The sequence below is a fragment of the Haemorhous mexicanus genome, chromosome 8 (assembly GCF_027477595.1).
Source record: "Haemorhous mexicanus isolate bHaeMex1 chromosome 8, bHaeMex1.pri, whole genome shotgun sequence".
NCBI classification, from domain to species: domain Eukaryota; kingdom Metazoa; phylum Chordata; class Aves; order Passeriformes; family Fringillidae; genus Haemorhous; species Haemorhous mexicanus.
In genome coordinates this window covers 7,261,291-7,284,606 of record NC_082348.1, presented here as the reverse complement: position 1 = coordinate 7,284,606, position 23,316 = coordinate 7,261,291, and the positions used below count along the sequence as shown (strand labels likewise).

Sequence of the window (23,316 nt, the reverse complement as noted above, 5' to 3'; positions counted from 1 at the left end):
CTGTTAAGCTTTTTGAATGTATTTGAGTATTTTTTTTATTTGCAGGCAAAAAATTTTCCATGGAAAGGCAGAGGCCTCACAGAGGTTCTCACTAGGGAGCATCTGAAATGCTTTTCAACATACAGAACCTGGCATTTAATCACTGAACATGGTAGTTAATCAAATGTTTTGCACTGACTTTAGTAGAGTTTGGATCAGACTCTTGATGCATTAGAGAAATAAATTATTTAACTTAGTGAGTTCCCCTAGAAACAAAATATTGAGCTGCAAACAAAGCTAACAAACACCAAATGGAATGCCATCTGCTGCAATGAACAGAACATGACCAGTTCCCCCCATGCTTGAGATTTCTCCAAAATACAATTTGAAATACGTTTGTTAAACTCCCAGCTGTCTCACAGAATTGGCTTAGCACAGGTTAGCAAATTCTAGTGCCACCAGCAGCAGCAAGGCAGGCTTTGATGTATCAGTTGGAGTTGTTGATGATTTCACTCCTGTTGGAGTGCCCTGTGTAAACCCCCAGGCTTTTGGGCTGTCCAGAGCCTGTGGAACCTGTGGAGATCTGATTCCATGCTCCATGCCCTGGGGCCTGTGGACTCTGGGTGGTTTCTCCCCCTGAGTAAATATGAAGGGTAATTATCCACACCATGCTGCATTCATAAATCTGGGTTTTTCTATCCTTTGACATCCGGACTCTGCCTACCAGAGAAACAGGATATGGAGGCAAAAGTTCTGCTTCCCACAGATGTCTCTGCCAGGAATGGCACGAGATAGCTGAAATCCCAAGTCCCTGCTTTGTATGAAAGTTTTTGGCTGTGGAGGAGAGAGAGTGGGCTCCCCAACACTTTCACAGGAACAGAAGGACAGCGCTGAGCTAAAAGCAGAGCGTGTGACGCCTGTGGGTGACATCAGCCTTAGCCCCCTTTCCTCTTCCCCAGCACACTAATTGGGCAGCCAGACAGCTTCTGTGGAATGGGAGGAGAAACCCAGCAGGATTTGTAGAACAAGACAAGAAGATAAATGTCCTCATACCTAAATTTCCTGCCCAGCCAGAGACTTCATCTTCTCGTGTCACCATGACGAGTGATGAAACTGCCACAAACAAACAGAAGCTCCAAAGACGATTTAGCTTTCAGCAGTCAGTCAGGAAGGCTCAGCCCTCACATCACACAGCTTCTAAATGGTGGCTGCTGTCCTTGGCTTGCTCTGCAACACCATGCCACTAATGATGTCATAGCACAGCTTCCACATTTTCACCATGGATTTTATTTCTAGAAATGCTGTATTAGAAATGTTGAGCTCTCTGTACCCTGGCTTGCCATAGTGGAAACATTAAAAGATAGGATGATGTTCCTAAAATAGTGATAGTAAAAATATTCTGTAAAATGATACAAATAAAAGTTTTAGCTTTTTCCAGTTGCCCATAACTAATGTTATGGAAAATGCAATAAAGAAATGGATTAAAAAAGATGAAGAATTTCATTATGATATGATCTTAATGGGAGCACAGTAGGACCAGATTAGAAATGCACAGTATTTGGCCTTCCTTTCAACTTGGGGGAAATGTCTGCTGATGTTCCATGTCATTGCCCACAGAAGCAGGATGTTGCAGACCAAAATTCTGCCAGTTAGAGGGAGAATATCGAAACCAATTTTCAAGCACCTCTATAAACTCCATGATTTTTCTCAGGATCCAAATAACATAAATTGATCAGAGACATCAGCGAGAGCTACAGACTTGTATTGCCTTTGAAAATTGGGCAGCTGAAGTGTCTAAATATCCATTTAGGCACAGCCATTAAGAAAAGAAGCTTGAAGAAACCCTGACCTTTATTTTTACTGATTAGAGGCCATAAAAAAGTCTCCTCTTAGTCTATGAAGAGAAAAATAATTCTTGCAAGAGCAACCAGCAAGCATGTGCTGTCTGCTCTGCTACTTCTGCTCCTCAGTTTCAGGCATTGTCTGAAAATCTTTTACATTTCAAATCTGCTTTTTGTCTTATTATATGTGCTACCAACAAGTTTCCCAATCTGGTAACTTTTTTTTGTTAGAAGAAATATCATAGACTATTACTGCATAGTTAACATTTTAATTTTATAATCTGCAGCAACACACCCTATTCATATCTAATTTCTTCTTTTCCACCCACTTCTGCTTTACTCTTCATCCTCCCAAACCCATCTGAGACCTTGTTTTACACTTTGCTTTACAGAGCATTCAGTAACCCATAGGATATGTGCATATGCAATAGGATGTCAGAAAAATCACTTTAAAGTGTTTGACTGGCAATTTTTTACATAATAATCACTCGGGGATTGATTTGCTGAGATTAACACTAGAGTAGCTAAGAGAAGTTCTTCAGGCTCCAAGTTTTTACAGTAGGTAAAATTTTGAGTGACCTCTATTAATGAGGAAGCAAAGGATGGAGAGATTGAGAGAAGGTGGCACTAATGGGAGCAGAGCCATCAGGTTGGGTCTCAGTCACTGAGGGGCTGATGAGCAGCTCAGGCTGCCAGGACTCTGACATGTGCCATGGAAACTTGTCTCACTCCTAGCCTTTGTGAGGGATAATCAGACATCTGAATTATGAAACTACATCTTGTGAATTTCCCAATGTGTCACTTTTTGCTACCAAATCTGCTAAATACTATGGTTTTTTCCCCTGTCAAATACAAACATTGCTTTTCATTAAATTAATATGAATGCTTCAGAAGCCTGAAATTCATGTATTGGGGCCTAAAAATATAGTAAGAGATAAAATATTACCCTTTAGGACATAATATAAAGTTTGAATTTGCAAAAAATATTTACCAATACTTTTCTTAAGGTTATAGAGAGTCCATGTGTCATACTGCACTAAATCTAGTATAACTTCTCATTTCAATAAAAGGCAAATCACTTTTGGGAAAGGAAAACAGCTAGTAGAACAAACTATAAACACCAAAAATTTATTTCAATATTGTTTTTGTCAATATTTGACATAAAATACCACATTGATTAGGATATTATTGTCATGTGCATATGGAAAGAAAAAGCATCCTCCTAAAAATAGAAACAATTTGCCAACCTATTCTCAGTATATTGCCACAATTCCTGCTACCATCATCTGTGTAACTTATTCCTCATGTACTCTCCTCAGTACAGAACTCTCACACTAAAAGATCAGTCACTTCCCACCCTTTTCTGTGTGATGTTTGAGTGCTCTATGCAAAACACATCACTGTTATAGATGGGGAAGGCAAGCTTCAGCTGGAAAAAACAATTCACAAAAATATTGCAGCCTTATTCATCTCATTTAACTCTGCTAATCACATGGTCCTCTTGGAGTCAAAATATTTTCCAGCTTCAGAAAACTAACAGCTCACTGAACACACCTCTGTGCCTTACTGCTCTTATCTTGATTGAGTCAATCCAATGTTTATTGGATCCAATCTATTTTTCAGCTTTTTCTTTTATTACTAATATCATTACAACAATTACACTATCTCACATGCTTACTAATATTTATAATTTGTTGCTTTTCATGTGTCCTGAATTCTGTTTTGGCCTGCAGTATTATTATAATATTCCTATTCCACAGTGAGAGAAATGAAACCTGCAGCTTTATTTCCAAAGATGGGGGGGTGAAGAATGCCTGGTTACAAATGGCAGAAACATGACTGCACTTTGGGCCATGCTGCAAACCACATCAGCTCCATCTGCCAAACCTCTGAAAAACAGCCCAGAACATTTTCCACTCGTGGAAATCACTGGCAAATTATACTTTTATTCTGTATGTACTTTTGGTTCTTATTAGACTAAAGCATCTTCCTGCTTCCACCTAAGAGCCCCTGTGCCTATGAAATCCAGATGTAATCTCCAGTTATAAAGGCAAATGGACACTGGAGTGCTGGGGATGTGTCTGCAGTGGGCAGGGGGGGTGGGCAGGGACTGATTGTGGCAGGGTCTTTTCCACACCCTGCTAATGCAGCTACTCAGCCCTGCTGAGAAATGACCTGGGGTAGCCAGGCCATCAGAGCTGTGACAGGGCACACTCCCTGTAAATGCACAGCTCTGCACAGCTGCTCTGTGCTGCTCTGCACAGCTCTGCACAGCTGCTCTGGGCTGTTCTGGGCACTTGCACACAAATAGCTGTGGGCCAGCACTCAGGGATTCTGGCAAATGAACTGCAGGGCTTCCTGTGACACCTGGGCCAGTGTGTAAGGTGGTCATGCAGCTCCCACATGCTGAAAAGACAAGCTTCTCTCTGTAATTTGAAATTACTTGCTGAGATGGTGGGATATGGGCTTTCTGCTCCGGTGATCAAGTTTTTCCACTCAGAAAAGGCAAAATTCTCCCCTCCTTACAGTGCCAAAGGGGTTCAGTGAGCACAAGGCTCCAGCTGTGGGCACAGGACATCTTGGCTTTAAATCACAAGCCCAGACATCTGCAGCTGGCAGCTGACAAGCCACACAGGCACAGATCACTGGGGGGAGTTCAGCACTTGGTGACCCTGTGCCAGAGGCACTGGAACTGCACCTACCTGCCCAGCAATGCCTGAAGCCCTTGGATTTCCAGTTTCCACTTCCTCCACATCTTCTCTCACTCACATCCAAACCATTCTCCTGCTAGCCTTGCACACCATGTGTTTGAAATGCCACACAGCCTGCTCTCCTATGCCAAAGACTTTCTGTCCCTCGCTGATACCCAAATACTCTTAAAAGTATGTGCTGAAAGATATTTGAGTTAAAATGTCACCACCTACCCATGCCCATAAATACACTAACCAAACATAAAATAGCCTTTATACCAGCTGGAGGGCTAGTCAGAATGGGCTTTGGTGACACAGTACTAAAGCTACTGAGGCCATTAATGCTGAAGCAGAACTGCTTCAGCAGATAGCAGCTTCCAGGGTTTTTTTTTAGGGTTATCTTTTCCCTAAAAATGTCCCTTGCATACCATTAAAAAAGTTATTTTCTCTTGTGGACGCTGCATTCCAAATGTTTTCTCTTGCCAAAGTCTTTTAAAAACTTAAGGAAGTTATGGAGAATGCTATCAACCTCCTTGCTGAACCACTCTCCATTGCATAATTTTTTACTAAAACTCTCAGCAGCATAAGAAACCTCAGCAGTTTCACCTAGAAGGCACAGGGAGAGAAATGAGTCTCCTATAACTGCAGCTTTTTACTGCTGCCAAGCCAGTTCCTCAGGCTGGCTGTAAGGATGTTCTTCCACACCACACAACATTTCTCTTAAGTGATGTGTGTCAAGTGAGGCTGTGGTCCCAGAAGACTGCCTAGCTAGGCTTCAAATTGCTTGTTTTGCTGTCTCTTCACTTTATTTTTTGGGGGCAACTTTGATGGCAAGGTATTAGAAACAATAAAGACCTCATTGGGAATATAAGGCTTGGAAGCAGATCTTAGAATGTGAACTTGTCCTGTGGAGGGGAAAAAACATGCAGACACAAGTGATTTGTTGATGTTTGCAGATGTCTTAGCCTATTTCTAATTTAAGATGAGCAAATCAGACTTTAGGTTGGAAAAAATATGTTTAATTCTGCATTATTCCCATGGGTGGTGTGGTCAAACCTGCTTTCTTATCAGACCATGCTCCTGTGGTTTTTGTCACTTAGGCTGTCAAATACTCCTGTGTAATTCCCCTGACAATGGGTTTTACATCAACTCAGGCAATTACTCAGACAGTCCCTGCTTTGATGGCACAAGTATTGCATCACTCATCTGAGAATCCAACCCCTCTGATTACACAGAAAGGAAATCTTGCAGCCCCAAGCCTGTCAGTGGGAAAATCCTACTGAGGCAATTTTGACAAAATTGGGAAATGGGCAGCTCAAAGGTCCCCATGAGGCCACACTCAGGGATCCCATGGTGGTGCTGAGTACTGATACCACCAAATTTACATTACTAGATCACCTCTCTGAACATATCCAATGATTTGATATATTCATTCCTTACTTGAAAGAAAAGCAATGATCTTAAAACACCAAAGATGGATGAATGAGACTGCAGACTTCTTTCCCACCTACAGATTGTACAATGGCAGTTCCTTCCTTAATATCCCAGGTTCACCAGGGCTAGGGAAGCAAACAAAGCTGATTCCCTCCCCACCTCATCATCTTCCTCTCTCTTAAGCCTGACAAGACAAATAGCCAAGTGGAGGTGAGGTTTCTGTGCTTGATATGAAGCAAACTGAATGATGCAATTAGTACACAGAAACCTACTATCAACTAATTTCTGTATCTGATCCAGCCCATTAGATTATTTCTCTTATTGACAAGAAGGCTCTTCTACCTTCCATTATTTTCTGGTGTAATAATTTGTAAGAGCTGCTTCAAACTCCATATTTGCAGTAACACACACATTGTACAAAACAAGCCAAGACTGAGGTCCTCAGGAGCATTTGCTGTTTTCTTCTGGTTGTAACATGACAGAGGTGTTGCTGTCACCAATTTCCAGACAGCAAACCAGATCCTGCTGGCCCAGCAAAACATCACCCAGGGCTGCCCAGCTGCAGGTATTCATGTTATAGGAAAGTAAAAAGAAAGAAGTCATTTAGTGCTCACCAGAGTGTGCCCTGAGATGTCACTTTCCCAAATACAGATGGTAACTACAATAGCTGAGTTTCCCACAGAAGAAAGTCTGGGGCAACGTTCGTATTTTTAACTTTGGGTTGAAAGTCTGGTATTCAGGATAAGGCAGCTGCTGGTCAGGGAAAGGAAGAAAGTAGTTCTCCAGGGCAGTACCTCCTTTCCAGTTTAAAGTCTTAGGATACAGCTCTTCCCAAGTGCTAATTGGACCAAAATCATTATCTTAGGCTTTTCCACATGTGATAAGCAGAATCCCTCCCTAAGCACATCTGATAATGTGAAAAAATTAATTCTCTGTGAAAGCAGAGTGCACACGGTCTCCTCAGAATTACTTCAGATACTCAAACATGGAGAGTCCTTTTTAAAAGAGACTTAATTCAAGAGCCAAAGAGTTTCTCTCTTTCAGAGAGAGCAAGGCACCTTCAGAGAGGGGCTCAAAGAACCCAAATCAGGCACACAAACTTTTCTGGCACATTCTCCAAGATCTTCCTAAAGAGGTGAACAGTGCGAAGTACCCAGCTCAAGTCTTACTGATCTCTGTAGAGAAGAGACACAAGGAGAAGCAGCTCAGGCCTTTCTTTATTTCCCCCTCACTCTTGTTCAGTGCAGCCTGCAGAGGTGTCAGGGCTGCTCCAAGGGAAGCTGTAATTCAGCAGGGCTAGAACACCCTCTCTGCTATCAGCCGAATGCTCGGAGATCCTGGAGGATGGCAAGTGTTGTGCAATTACCAGAGTTAGTCTTGTTTCTAGTCCTTCAGTGGGTATTCTCTCTGCTAATAGGAGGATGTGAGCACAACAGGTCAATCATACAGCATTAACTCCCAATCAGCTCACTCAGCTGTAAAATCCTTGAGTTTATCTGGGAATGATGCCAGGTCAGTCCTGTTTCTAAGTGCAGCCTAAACAGCAGCAACATCTCTAATTTTTCCTTGGCCTGTATTTGCCATCTCTCTCTAATGTCTACTTGAATTTCCAGGCACAGGGATTTGATCTCATTCATGAATCATCTGTTCCACACACTCAAACCCTGTGTGGTGGATGTGGCCATACCTCACACTGCACAGAGAAAATTCTTTTGGTGAATGAATCTCCCAGTTCAAGTGCCCATGCAATTGACAAGGTAACTGTGCCAGAAATGTCAGATTTCTCAAGTATCTCATCAGAACTGGGGGAAAACAAGAGGAATTAGAAACTTCTGATGGGTACCAATTCCTTCCATAAGGGATCTTTTCTTTAAAGTTCTCAAGTCATGCCTGAAATCCCAAGCAAGCCTTGATGGTGACTTAAACTGAGTAATAGGGACAAAACAGAGCAAGAAGGGCTGTATTACAGAGTAAAAGGATGTGATGGTTGGTTAAGGACAGAGAAGTAAACATATTTTTCATAATACTTTGGGACCATAAGGATGATTAAGTAATAAAATCTTTGGCCAACTCAGTTACTTCTCCTAATGGTTCCTGTTTGATTATAAAATATGTTAATAAACAATGGGCCTGGGGAATGGAAATTCATCTTGTTTTCTGAATTCTTGTAAGAAAAATGTCACTTGAGCTTTTAAAGTCTAAGCAGTAAATTAACTGATGAAATGTGAAATAATTTTTTCACTGCATAAACATGGTCGTGATGTTGGCAAAGTGCTCAGGGCACTCCCAGTGTGCAAGGAATGGGAGCAGCTGTTTAATGCAGGGCTCAGTGAAGTTTCACTGACAGGGTGTCTCCCATGGGCTGCCTGCAGTGGACTTCAGAGCAGGTGCTGCATATATTGTGTTAAACCACCAAAATTACTGTTCAAATAAAAAGAATTCATTTGATAAATGCAAAAAATGAATGTTTCTTGTTTGGAAAATTCTACATGAGGAAAATACACCACGGTTATTAATTCAAGTGAAAGTTTTCTGCTGATGATTCAATGTATTTTATTCCTTTCTTTGAAACTGTGATTTGCTTTTCTCATTCAAAATTCTGCAGCGTGCCAAAGGATGACATAATTTCAGAATATGTTTTTCAGGTCAAAATAACAGTAATGTAAAATTGATCTTAATGCCAAGAGAATTTAACCAGGATTCTGTTTAAGACTGGAACAATAAGTATTTTTCCTTTCAATGTCTAAAAGCACTTTTTGATTCCTTAAACTGTCCCTGCAGTGTCCCTTTATCACAGTAATGGCCCATCAGTTGTTTCTCTTCTGAAGCTCCTGTACAGTATTTTTTTTGCTGCTGAAACTTGCTGTGTATAAACTCTGGAGGCAGTGCTGGAGAATGCATTGGTTGGGAAGGAGACAAATCAAGTCTGGGCTAAGAGAGCTTCCTGACTGCCTCATCAGAGCCCCCAGTCTGCCCCACTGCCATCCTGGAGCTGCACAGCCCCATTTAACTGGGCTCAGAGACTGGCTCAGCACACTTGCTCTTCAGACAAGCACTGTGAACTCATTTTGCCCATCATGAGGCATTTTGGACACACACCTTTTGTTTGGTTTTTCCCAAGGCTTGACAAACGCCACTTGGGAATTAAATTCAAAGCCTGTACGATTTCCTTTTTCAAAATGCCAAATATTCTTCATGAAAGCTGCATTATTCTCCCCCCAGAATTTATACACCCAGATTTTTTTTAAATTTGTTGGCCATAAGTGCCTCTGTCTCTGCTGTCCCCCTTTTTTTGTGGATAGTGTTGCAGATCACACAGCTCTGACTTAAACAGACTGAAGATCTTCTTCTCTTGGACAAACTACAGCTCAGAAAAAATCTGCTGTGCTGTTTCAAACAAGGAGATCAGGGCAACCTGCTTCTCATGGTTACTTCCTCTCATTTGTCATTCTGAAAAGTTTAATACTAATAGGCAAATCTCTAGAGCTTTATTGAGCTTTTGCTGTTCAGGGAGAGGCAATGCTGTTTGGAGAGCTATTTCAGACCCTTAAAAAGTAAACTCAAGAGCTCCCCAGCATAATGCATGAAAAATGCTGGGGCTGGCTGAGCTACACCTGGTGCCTTTTGGTTAAATGATGGAGTTTTACAGGATCCTAAGGCCTGTTCAATGGCTTTCTTTAGGTTTTGAGGGTGATTGGGCACATTGCAGAGATCTCATATACAAGGAATGCATGAAAAGAATTAATTAAAAGTAGATGCAACTCTGAGTCACTTTTCCATACTGGAACCAAATCTAATTGCTCTGTTAATAGCAGAAGACCTTGGCCTTCAGAAGGCAGAACTGATTTTTATGTATTTTTTTCATATATATGCACACATATATAATTCATCTCCTACACATAATTAAACTGTGAATTTCTGGATGTTCAAGATGAGGAATTAAGTGGATGCTCAAATTATTTTCCTGCCTGTATCCTTTTTAACACCTTTCTGCTGCCCTTTTTTCCTTTTTTTTTTCTTCCCAACTATGAAGTCAGATTATTTGAAATTGTTCTTTCTAATATGACCCACATATATTAAAATGGAATCATGTTCTGGGTACTAATGAAATTGGGTTGATTGGGAAATGAGGCACACATATTTCAGGATTTTTCTTTTGAAGTTTGTGGTCAATTTAATATTCAGTTAAACAGGACTTTGATGCCAACAGAGTTGGAATAAACAGGGCTACTGCCATTCTGTCCTTCATATTCCTTCTGCATATTTGGCCTAGATTCCTGAAAGCTCTAAGACTCCAGCTTTGGTTAATCACCTCTGAAGTTGCAAGGCACAGTCATTTCCTGAAACTGAAAACTGGGGTCTGGGAAGAGATAAAAATTCTCTTTCATTTATGCGCTGCACCGGTAAATTTCAAACCAGCAGCTCCTTCCTTATTTTCTGCTACCACCTTTGTTTAAAGTGTAACAGTCCCAAAATGTTCTGAGTGCTACACACAGAAATGAAAGAGCTCTTGCCTGAATAGAAGAGCTGGGGAAACAGACTGAACATGGAAGCAAAATGATTGCACTGGATCATGACTGAATCATGACTGGATCATGACTTTCTCCACTTTCAAAGAAATTGGCTTGTTAGATCAAAGGAGAGAGGGAAGGGAGTGAGATGATGAGAGGGGAAGGCATGAGACTAGAGGAGGAAAACAACAGGTTGAAAAGTTCCTCTTCAGGGTTGCTGAGGCTGTGTGACTTGAGTTCCATACTTCTAAACACAGAAAAGGGAGTGGATTCACATGAAGTAAGGGGTGAAAACAAATTTGTTTCTGTTTAGCACTAAGGTCAACCCATCAGATCAGGACTGGTCAAAATAAACAATCAAAATAAACCATCAAAACCATCAAATCTGTCACCAAGATCTCAGACAAAACCAGAAGATAGGTGATTTCCATAGCATAATTTCATTTGAATTTTCAGAAATACTTCTCCAGAGTTTTAAGAATTTTAATCCATGTTGTTCTATACAAGCTATCTAATTATATGTGGAGGAGCAGCCTTAAAAGATAAATTCTGTGTTTATTTGCTAGCTTTAAATTTCAGCTCCTCACTAATGGTGGAGTACAAGCACTAGCCTGTCTCTACTTGTCAATTTTGTAAGTCTAATTCTGTGACAGGTGAGCATTCAAATGTAACATTCTGTTCTAAAAATATTCAGATCTTTACTCTTCTGCAGGTCATGTTTTTTCCAAGTCTGCCTGGTTTTAGTAATCAATCGACACACTGGGGAAAAAACCAAAAGGGAAGTAAAAATAATAATGAGCAAAATGAGAAATAATATAAAAATTACAGTGACTCACACTTGGGCTCTCCTTGGTCTTGCTGTCTTTACTGGAAGCTCCACTCAGCTGCTCAATTAAACTGTAATGTGCTAATTGTTCAGGTCCATCCTCTCCAAAATGGCCATAGAGACTGTGTTGGTATAAATCCAAAATTGACATTGGGTTCCCCAAAAACGACCTTCTCTGACTTTGTTTTTCCTGCACAGCTGGAAGAGATGTAACAAATAATATCATTATGACAGTCTACATAGATTTTAATGGAATTTTATAACTTTAAAATGTATTTACATTTGTTTTCAAGGTATCTGAAATTCAATGCAATAGAAACATTAAAAATACTGCCTTCTAATTCTCCAATGCATATACATGGGACTGTTCCCACTTAATGTCTGAGCTGGAGGAGATAGTATGAGACAGACAGAATTCATTTCCTCTCTTTTCAAATTATAGACAAGGTGGTTAATTTGGGGGATCTTCCCACTTAATTATTTGCAGCAAGGTTTTGTTCTTCTCTTTTAGTAGACTTACATGGCAGGTGTGCTAAGTTCCTTTAGCATAACCTTCAGTTTAGCTGTACTTGGGAGTTCTTTCCTTTTCACTACGCTTTTAGTTAATGAATACAACAGCATAAAAATACATCAGTAAGGTAAGAAAGTGGTGCTTGTTCCAGAGCCTGGCCTAGCACAACAACATTAGGAATAAAGCCCTGGTTTCTGAAGTCCAAGGCTGAAAACTCACTCAGAAGAACAAAATAAAACCAGGGGAATTTTCTGCAGCTTCATGAAAGCACACAGCAGAGAGATGCTTATGTGAACATTAAGTTCTTTCCTCACAATTCTTGTTACACAAACTTCAACTCTGCCTTATAACCTACAGCCCTAGGAGAAGGTCTGCCTCCAATGCCTCTAACAGAATCAATTTATAATATTGAGATCAAAACACTTTCATGGCTGGGAGAGAAGGATCTGGAATATTTGGCATATTCCCTGTTACTCTACTGACCTTCTCTGTAACATTGGGCAATGCACTGGGAATCTCCTGCTAAGCCCATTAAATCAACAAAAGTCTTATCATTGACTTTTAATAGCCTTTGCATTGGGCACTCAGTCTTTCTGTTCCCTGCTCATAAATGGAAAATGAAAATCATTCCAACATTCTAATTATGCAACCAGTGAGTTTGGGGATTTAGCTAATAAATGCAATTATCTATTCCTATAAAAATATTCTCTGTGGATTGGTTTGCTGGAGCCCCTGCCCCAGCCTCATGTGGATGTTTTGAGGTTATATCAAAAGTGCATAAAGACACTGAGACCTTTGAACACAGAGTGGGATAAAGTATGGTTGTTCATCCCATGTGAGAGCAGCATTTAGAGAGCACAGAACAGAAACCCTTACTATGAGGAATGAGCACAGCAGAAATACTTTTGCAATAAAGTGTCATAATCTTCTATTTGTCTCAATCACAATTATGTATTTATTCTCTTACTGGCTCTAAAGGGAGGCACATACACAAAATTAATGAATCTCTATGTAAGATGATCACCCCAAGTCAGGCTTAGATATCATTAAACTTGGAATCTGCTGCCATTTAAAGCAACTGCTAGCACATGAAAAAAAATAGGGTTTTTTTTTCCTGCAAATTGTGATGAATGCAGGAAAGAAAAAAAGCTTATTTACTTTTTTTAAGAAACCACATTTATTGCATTAAAATATGCTTTGTAAAAAGCAAAATCTGTAAAAAGAAGTTTTATGGGCTGACTAAAATGACTTGCAATATTTTCTAGAGATTAAACCCACAAAGCTGCAGCAGTAATGTAAATAAATGGTCCTAGCTTCCTAGTCTGCTCTCTCCCATGGAATCACAAGCACTGGATTAGCTCTGAAAATGCCAAATGTTGGAGACACTGAGGAGCCCAGCACGCAGCCACCCGTGCCGCTCTCGGTGCCATGGTCACCGTGGTGTGCTGCTGCAGGTGCTGATCTCTGCCAGGCCAGCCTTGGGCAGGGCATCCCAGGCTCTGCCAGGACCTTGCAGTGGCCAGAGCTCCCCAGCTGCAGGGATCCCTGGGCTGCAAGGACAAGGACAGAGCTGCCCTCCCCTCGCCGCCCCCGGGCACACGTCTGCACTGGAAGGTGGCTCCGAGCACAGCAGGCTGGTGATGGAGACAAGGCAGCAATTTCCCAGGTTATTAAACACACAGAAAACTATTATCTCAAGAACTTCACTTAATGTATTTTTATCTACTGGAATTCAGTAAATTCCGAATTGCCATCAATTCTCACTAAAAGCTTTCTTTCTTGAAAGCTGCAATATATACAGAGAGGAAAATGAGGGAGAGTTCACTGTGGCACCATAACCAACATCACCTTGATACAGAGGTTGGGAAACTGTAGCCTTCATCACTGCATTATTACAACTGGCTGTATAATAAAAAAAAAGAAAAATAAGAAAGAAAACTATATTTATAGTCACCTTTCAATTTTGTAATAATGTAATTATTTTTATTTGCCCTTCAGAGGTTTATGTATAAAAACCTACCAGTTAAGCATCCAGTAGCAAAAACTGTGGAAGAGAGAGAAAAGAATTTACACATTATGAAAAGAAAAAGGTAGTAAAAAGTTAATGGAAAATTAGACTGAAGAAAGATTTGGGGTTAGAAAGTGAAATCTAGACAGAAAGTTCAATGAAGGACACCATCTGCTGCTGAGTCAGTGTGGAGATGAGGGACATACATCTTTATGTACCAATTTTCAATTACCTTGTCTGTTGCTCTTTGTTAACTCCACAAGAGTCTCCTCTGCAGCTCTGAAATAACTGGTTTTGTACTCAGGCTCTGGCTCACTGTCAGTGCTGCTCGCTGAGTACGTGCACACCCTTAGAGCTGTGTCCTACACAAAGAAGGGTATGGTAGCAAGTCAGAAAATGCAAATCAATCAAAATAATGCTGGAGATCATATTGGGAGTAGCACATTTTATATTCATCATGCAGTATAAACAGGTAGTTCAACTGGGAAAGTCTGCATTACCAGCCTAACTCCTTCAAGTAAGCATCAGTCTGGTGTGGGGGAAATAATCCATTCTTGTTCTGCTACACCCCCTGAGATAGTCTGGCAGAAACAATCAACATTTTAACTTTTCCTCCCCCCCCCCCCACTGTAATATTTTTTTCTATTCTACCAATATTTTGGGGTAATTTTATCCACCAAGTTAAATTTTAGTAGTTCTCCAGTATGTTTAATACAGTCTAGTTGGAACATGCAAAATTATCACACCACAAATAGTTTGCTCCAAGCAACTCTAGAGACAATGAGGATGGCCAGTAGACAATTTCTACACCAGTAAATCCTAGTTGTGTCCTAAATTCATGTCTCTTGTCCTGATACTTATATTACAGTACTGGAGAGCCCTTAGTTCCCAGGTGATTCCTTTGTCAGCTCTTTCCAGGAAGCAGAATTATTGATTTTCTTGTGGGAATAAAAAGGAACACTGACAGCTCTGGACAGCTTCTAATCATGGAAGGCCTGAAGGCTCAAAGCATTCAGGAGCAGCAGCTCAGTACAATAAACCCTTCAAACCAGGCAGGGGGAAGCCAGGCCTGATAGTGTTGGGGTGATGGCATGCACAAATACCACCTACTACCCCTACTCTGGTGGCATTGGTGAGATCTTAATTCTGTTTCTCTAAGAGGGATAATAATTTCCCCATCTTTCCATCCATGCTGCAGTTTTTAACATATGCAGAAGGACATTCTTTTGTTAGGAATCACCCACTTGTGGAGAGTGAAGCAGAGCTGAGGATACCTGCATGCAGCCAGGAATGCCCAGCATTAGAGATTGCATGCCAGCTGTGGTCCCAAAACCCCACAGAAACATGTCAGAGTAGATTCATGTTGGGAACATGCTCTAGAGTGTTTTCCTGTTCACAATACTTCCATAGCACCTCTCAAACTCTCATGCTAGACAGACATGCAGACAAGGAAACCTAGTCCTGGGGAAAAAGCCATCCCAATCTCATGAAAAGCAACAAACAAGATCAACTTTCTAGAAGAGAAGAATGGGGTAAATGGCCTCCATTTCCTTTTCTAAAAGTGCCTGAGAGGATTTTAATTAAAACATGTTTATAGCCAGGAGGACAAAGAACCTTTACGAGCTGTATTATTATTATTATTACTGATAAATAATGAGAGAGTGAATGAAGGGTAAGGAAGTAAATGCAGCTGTTAGATTGTTAGTTACTCTTCACACCAGATAAAAACACTGGCCATTGAAATACTGATACCTCTACACTGGCCACAGTACCCATCTCATTTAAGAGATGCCACTACTTATTTTATACCTTTGGTTTAGTAGTTTTCTTGGGGGTCCACTCTGGAAGAACTTCTCTATTTTCTACAGTCTCTTCAGCATGTTCTAATGAGGCAGAGGTCACAGAACTTGCTTCTTGTTCACTTTGCTTTGCAAGGTTAATTATTCCTGAATTAAGGGAGACATTATTTAAACTCTAGGTCTCATCAACATCTTCATGATAGTGTGTCAATTATAATTCAGTAAAAGCTGGGGGCAAATTGTGATACTTTCATTATGTCCAATAGTATTTTACTACTCAAAGGAAGAACTTACTAACTTACTGGAATAGTTCTAACTAAAGTAGCAGAACTTCATCCAAATCCTTTTCCAGTTAAAAAGAGAAGAGGAAGCCATGAATTTAAATCCCTTCATTAGTTATAAAATATATATCCTTTCAACAAAGAAACACCATTCAGTAACTACTTCTAGGCATTGTAGGATCTCCTCTGCTATTTCATGTTCTTAGAGAACAATCTTTTAATATAAATATAATTGGAAGAACCTTTCTAGCAGAAAGCCAGCTTTTTTATTTGCTATATTTGCACTATGCAAAATCGAAACATCAAAGAAGATATATGGTGCATATGAAATAAAGAGATAATTGTAATTTGGATGAGAAAGTGAGGGAGAGAAGAATTGAATGAAGATAGTCTAGTAAAGAATGAGCTGACCCCATCATCTGATGTATACTACTTTTTTGTAACATCTCTTCATGACAATTTAATTAAGATACAAACCCTACAAGGTTGGTGCAGTGAATATTAGCATTAAGATCAGAACAATCTTACTGCTACTGACTTCTTATGAAGCAATTCAATGCTTGCAGTTTCTGTTCAATTTGTTATAATGACAGTGTTTAATCATGGGCTCTACTCTATAACACACTGCTGAATTGAGGTCACACATGTGGCCATTCAAGCATGCAGCACGTAATCTATAACTAAGATTTCTCTTCTGAATCCTTCTTAGCTAGACCATTAATTAACAGTACACTTATTTTAAAAGTAATAAATATTAAAATATCTTTTATTTAGCTTTGATTTGAAACAAGCAAGGGAGTCTGCAATAAAGCATACAATGCATTTTTGCAGCCTATTATACCACTACAATACTGCACTGGGAACATTGCTAAATCAACTGAATTCTAAGATGTTTAATTAGAAACCTTCTGTTGTGCATCCTGTGGACATAGAAGAGAGGCTTCACTCCTCCTAGGTTCAATATATGTCAGCTCATTAGCAGAACATATAAGCTCAAACTTGATATTTAACCTTACATGCTAATTACACAGAATCTCTCTTATAGAGGGACACAGATTTATACAAGTTTAATACTCCCAACTTCTACAGGAGCAGTAACTGGACTGACAAAGTGCTAATCACCATAACCCCAATAAATGAATGACATTGCTTTTGGTCAAGATAAAACAATACCCTTCTCCATTAAACTAATCACTTTTACTGTGCTTTCTGCTGTATCTGTTGTGCTATGAAAATTTCCCTATTGGTAATGCTACATGGTTTTTAATGCTATTAAAATATATATTAATAACTCCAGAGCCTTCCAAAAACTTAAATAAATAGTCAATGTTTGTATATAAAAAATGCACAGAGTTCAATGGAACTATTTACTAATACAGAGTTATTTCTGGAGCTTTGATGGGTTGCCAGTCCTTTTATACCTTTGTCAGCTCTTGTTTTATAGCTTAAATACACACATAGCTCCTAAGTGAAAGTCAGGTACTTTATGTTCATATCCAGAAATGTGTTTGTATGATGTAGTAAAGTAATGAGAGCCTTGTTTGAGGTCAAGGCCATATATTCAGTGGGACAGAATTTATGCATTGAGGCCAAATGAGTCTTTATGAGTTCAAATCCAGTATCAAAAGCAAGTCTTTATGAATTTATCTTTTCTGTGTCACAACATGGTTGTGCTTTGTACTTTGTACAGTGTGATCCTAAATATTGCTGAACATCCATATTCTTTTTCAAGTCAACTTCCAAGGCTGACATATGATTTTTTTTTTCAAGAACTGTTTCTTGAGAAGAGGCTTTTAAGTACTAAACGAATTTTTCTTTCTCAGATAAGCATTTTGTGTAACAAAATTTCCATATGGCTCAGGTCACAATCTTGTTAACTTTACGCATTCATAAAGAGAGTAACTTCTGCTCCACATTTAACATTTCTGTTATCAATTGCCATTATTACAGGATTTCTGCTAATCAAAACAGAGGCCAAGGCAGAAATGATGTGATTTTCAGTGTAATTGACATTTTACCTGAGGAAGCTGGTTGGGGAAGGCGACTTTGGAAAGGTCGTATCCCTTTGGCAGTCATGGCCGGATCAGATGTTGAGTGACTAATTACACTTTCCACAGACTCCTGGCTCTTAGCTGCTGAAGGCACTTCTCTCTCAAGAGTTTTGGCTTTTACTGAAGGAGCTGAAAGAGGAACTTGCCCAGATGCTGCAAAGATTCCCGTTTCCAAGGGTGTCTCTTGCTTAGAAATGTGTCTCGCCGTCGATCGGGTCCCCGAGTCAGGGAGGGGGAAGGTTCCAATCCCGCTGTCCAGCGTCCTCATCTGGCAGCCAGACTCTAAGGCACAGGAAACTGGTGTGATGGGATGCAGCTAAAGGTCTTTAAAGTCAGGGAAAGGATCTAGGGGGGAAAAAACGGCCAGGGAAACATTTTGCACTTTGTGAGTGTGCTGTTACCTGTCACTGGGATGGTTTTGACACTTTGTTTAACTGAATACAGGGAAATCCCTGTTGAGCTGCAGTGAAATTAAACAAGTGCCAAGACATTGACACTGGCCTGCTTTGGAGCAACACTGTGACAATGGCTAAGTGGGGCAGGTCCTGGAAAGCAATTACAGATCAAATTTTAAAATCATTTCATTTGAAAGCCCTCAGAATGTCTGGAGAGTACCAGTGTGAGGGATGGAGTACTACAATATATTCCTTCCAACATCAACCCACACTCCATGAAGGTTTGGCCTCTCCACACCTGTGTTTTGCTGATTGTTTCTCACACAAGAAGGAGTTAACCAAAATGCATCACGTATTCTTACACAAAATTAAGATTTACAGAATTTCTTAGAGATACCCATCTCTTAGAGCACCCTAAAAACCTTGGACAGCACATCCCTGCCTTTGTTTACCTCGTCACACTCTGGTCCTGCACATCCCAGTTGGGTATGTGTCCACAATGCCAGGCAGGGATATCTTTAATACTTTTTTTTGGAAGCACTGTGGTCCCATACAGCCCTCCAGCTTATTCATCCTATTGGAAAGATGCTGTACAAACCATGGAACAGGGACAGGAGCAGGTGTAGCTGTGTGCTCTCTGCTATTTGAGCAGCCAGCATGTACAGGCAACCCCCCTGCCCTCTCATTCTCTATCAGTTTCCAGAGAATTCCCTTTTGCTTCTATAAGGGGCAAACAATACTGAAGAGCCTGTGATGGCAAGGTCCTTCTGAGAGCTATAAACACCAAGGAGGGAACTTCAGCACTAATGGTTGGAAAATGAGAATAATTTAGGTTAAATGTCTGGAAACATCCCTTGACAGCAAGATCTTAAGTCTGTGGCAGACAATCCCAAAGGAAGCAGAGGAATTTGCTTTGAACAATTTAAGGCTACACTAGACTAAAGATATACTGCATTGAACAATTGTACTCTAGCAGGAGATGCAGAACATGGCTCAATATATCTTCTCCATCTCTATTTCACCTGTTTCTGAGTATTGACTTCTTTTATGATATGTCCAATTGTTATTTAAGTCTGTTGTAGTTGGCAGTGCTCTCTCAAGTAATTTTCATTATGTTTTCTTTGCAATGTTTCTAATACTCTCAAAAATTTGGAAATATTTCTCCCCTGTGGATTTTGCCTATTTGTTTTTGAACTAAGAACATTACCATAGTCATTCTTGTTAAATATCTTCATCTCAATGGGCCTTTCTTGATAACAAGGAAGAAACTACTTACAGATAAATTAAATATGTACTTCTATTTCATGGTTCTTGAGAAAGGAGAAGCAGCCTATATTTATGTGGTCCTCTTTGCCTCATCCTCATCACTCAGGATCAAAGAAGGACTGAAAGTCCTGCTGAGCACCTGGCTGAGCTGCAGCAGAAAATTCTCTGTGCATTGTCTTTCAAAAGGGCAATAAGTGACTCTGATTTCCCTTACACCATTACTGCATGCCAATAATTTCTCTCCAAAGGAGGTAAGGTGTGGAAGCCATGTCTAGCTAGCACCTGCATTTTCAGTCACATTTTTGAGCTAATGTGTCATAATGATTTTTGGAGTTGCTGAAGGTTTTCCAGGAAGCATGAAGAAAAAAAAGAGAATTATATTTGGTTCTGCTGCATCAAAAGGAGGTATCCCATCTAAGGAACCCTCTGATCTCAGCTATACTTTCTCTAACTTTTTTTTGTTTGTTTGTTTTTGAATAGCAAAATACCTAGATAGAAGTGGGAGTGTGGAAAAGCAATTTAAAATGCCAGGTGTTGCCCTTGCCATTTTTCTGAAGATAAGCTGAATCAGCATGTTAGCTCCTAGAAAGACAATTCTTCAACTAAAGACTGTTGGTGAGAGAGTTAGCAAATCAAGGGAAATATGGAATAAAAAGGATTTCTGTTATCTTCCTCTCAACCAGGAGACATCTGAGCAACCCTGGTTGTGTTGGAGAGGCAGAGAGACACGGAGTAAACTGAAAATATAAAAATGCAGAAGTCTGAGGAGTCTCCCTTCTCCTGTCTGTATGGTCAATGTGAGACCTGATTTGGATCCCACTTCCACAGGGACTCTGAAGGATCTTTTAGTGCTGTTTCCTTTCTTACCGTTCTCTAAGAAATGAAAAAGTCATTCCCTCAAAATTACCACAGGAAAATGAAGTAGGGTTCAAAATTTATATCAAAGCTACAGCCTATGCTAAGGAGAACTGGAAGATGGAAACTTTTATCTTCTGAGGGCATTTCCTAAAATGACATATGGATTTCTCTTGCCCACCACTACCTTGTGTACATGTAGGAAGGGACTATGAAAACAATGGCACAGAATCAAAAGAAATGAATACTGAGGGCCAGACTTCCAGAATGTACAGTCTCCTGCTGTTTCCAAAATAATTAGGAGAGTGATGAAGGAGCACACCAGTGGTATCACATTTAATTAAAAGGAAAAAAAGTTTTAATCAATAATATTCTTCCTTCATAGAGACTTTATCCATGATAAAGGAAATACACCAAGTGGAAAACAGATTTTTAAAACAGCTCACACAGCTCAATTTTTAGATCTGAAAAACCACAAAAGGGTCTGGTTTCTAAAGTGCTCAATGCTTGGCAGCTCCCATTGTGACACTTAGAGACATATTTTTGGAGAATTCTGTGACTCAGCTATGCTGAACAATCCTCAGAAACCTAGTCCTAAATCCAGAGGAAACCACAAAATTCTTTGTGGATTTTTATTTTTCATTACTGAAACTAACTAATTCACCCCATAATCTACATAATACAAATAAAAAAGTACCTTTCAGAACAATTTGTATTACTGAAAGAACAAATACACATCAGCTTATGTTTTTTTAAAAATTTTTGTGAAGCAACTGCAAAATAAAAAGTACTTTATACATCCCAGTGACAGCTTTCAAACAGCTTCATGGCCCATCTGATTTCATCAGCTGCACTGACACTTCAAATTACTGTTATCAGCAAGAGCTGCACAAGACTACATAATGAAAATATGTAAAAGTTAAATCTCTGGTGCTGTGACAGTACCACTCAGTAGATGAAAAATGGCTCTGTGAAACATTAAAGTCTGGAAAGAGTTATATATGAGCTTAATTACTTTTGCTTGAGAATTCTTCCTGGCATACCAGCCAAATTCCTTGCCTGTTTCTGAGTTTTTTTTTCCTTCCTCTTTCTTTGCCAGGGAAGAAAGAAGCTCACAGAATGGTATTGATTTTATAGTGGACACAGACAGACTCATCATCAGCCATTTCTCTGAATAATCAGACTAGAACCAAAAGCCTGAAATAACCCCTCCCCTCCCTCTCATCATGGGGATTTGAGTCTGGACCTAAAACAAAGTCCCTGGAAGTCCTACTGCAGAGGAACAATTCCAAACTGAAAACAGAAACAAGGAAGAATTTATATTTCCTGGAGGTCAAGAAACCCCTGACTGCATGGGAACCTCTTGATGCCAGGGTGTTGTAAGAGCTCAGTGGAAAATTTGAGGAAGACCTTTAAAGTTAAAAAGCTTCTTAACCACAGGAAAAAAAGGAGTTAACATTGCATAGAAAGCTCTCTGAAAGTTTTCTGAACTACTTCTCAATAATATTCAGATTAATATTTTCCCGTGCAGGACAATCCTGCAGTTCATGTGCTCCATCAGCTGCACACCACAGCAATTTGTGCAGCTGGACAATGCTTTGCAATACTGCATCATCACTGGTGCTTCACCAACATTTTCTGGTCTCAGTAGGTCACCAAGGTCTCTTCAACACAGAGTCAGCACCCAAATTAGAGATGGAACAAAAAGAATCTGTGAAAACTCTGCACCACTCTGAGGGTCTGCAGAGGAGAGTAGGAAAGGGACATACACTCAGGCTGGCAGGTATCAGGAATTATAAAATCAGATCAGCACAAGGGAAAACAACTCTAGTAGCTCATTCTGTAGGGTTTTTTTACATTTTCCTCTGAAATGCAAAAATTAAAGAGTTAGAAGTAAACATACCCTACTGATAAGAACTGACAGCTTAGAATTAATTGAAGTATTTTAGGGCATTCTCCTGAGCGTAGATAATTTAAAAATGCATCTTAAATACCAGCAACAAATCATTAAACCTAATTATTCTTCCACTTCTTTTTTTATTTCTTCCGAAACACTTGCCACAAAGATATCAGAAACACATCACCTCCATCTCAGAAAGCATCCTGGGTACCATTCATTGGAGACTGGAAGGGAACACCCAGGGGAGCTGAGAACACATCACCTCCATCTCAGAAAGCATCCTGGGTACCATTCATTGAAGACTGGAAGGGAACACCCAGGGGAGCTGAGTGCTGACCCTGCTTTGTGTTCCTTCAGAAGGGCTGCTCTGGGTCACTGGGAGGCTGAGAGGAGCTCTCCTTCTGAGCTGGGACCATGCTGCTTTATGCTGTTTCACAGCACCCTCCTCTGCTCCTCTTTTCATACAATGCATGTGAAAGGAAAATCAGTTTGGGGGGAAAAAAAAATAAAAGGAAGCAAGGAACAGCTCCTGTGAAGGGAATTGCTTCCAGCACAACATAAGTAATGTGGGTCCAGCCCTGATTAAGTTCTACACTGATAGTTGCAAAATAGGGTATTACTCAAAATAAGCAGTGGAGCAAAATCCATCCCACTTTTAGATTAGGGATATGTTAGTCTTTCTAATGTTGAACCCATGGTTGAGTCCTAGCACATAATGAAGAGGTTTTATGAATTTCATAAAGGAGAAGACATAAGGGGGTGACATATCTTTTAAACAAAGCTTCTGATTACATTTTTCTTCAATAATATGAAAACATGATTTTGCTAAGGGGGATATCATGCCACATGTTATTGCAAACAAACCTTTAGCTGAATAACTGGGGAGTGTTTCATAATTTTTCCTCAGGTAAAGTAAAGATTCACATTCCAATAAAGTCTTTTTATGTTGCATCCTAAGTGAGTTTCACA

The 23,316-nt window shown here is 39.9% G+C and overlaps 1 protein-coding gene across 2 annotated transcripts in view; it reads right to left on the bottom strand.

The window, feature by feature from the left end:
- The window catches only part of NCKAP5 (NCK associated protein 5), a 351,387-nt gene that overhangs the window by 13,260 nt on the left and 314,811 nt on the right, over positions 1-23,316 (bottom strand). For both annotated transcript variants that reach the window (XM_059852591.1, XM_059852590.1), the window contains 4 exons: positions 17,899-18,213; positions 15,610-15,746; positions 14,033-14,162; positions 11,292-11,479 (listed from right to left, as the gene is read on the bottom strand). In XM_059852591.1, the coding sequence (XP_059708574.1) occupies positions 11,292-11,479; positions 14,033-14,162; positions 15,610-15,746; positions 17,899-18,213 (770 nt within the window). The remainder of the gene's footprint in view (positions 1-11,291; positions 11,480-14,032; positions 14,163-15,609; positions 15,747-17,898; positions 18,214-23,316) is intronic.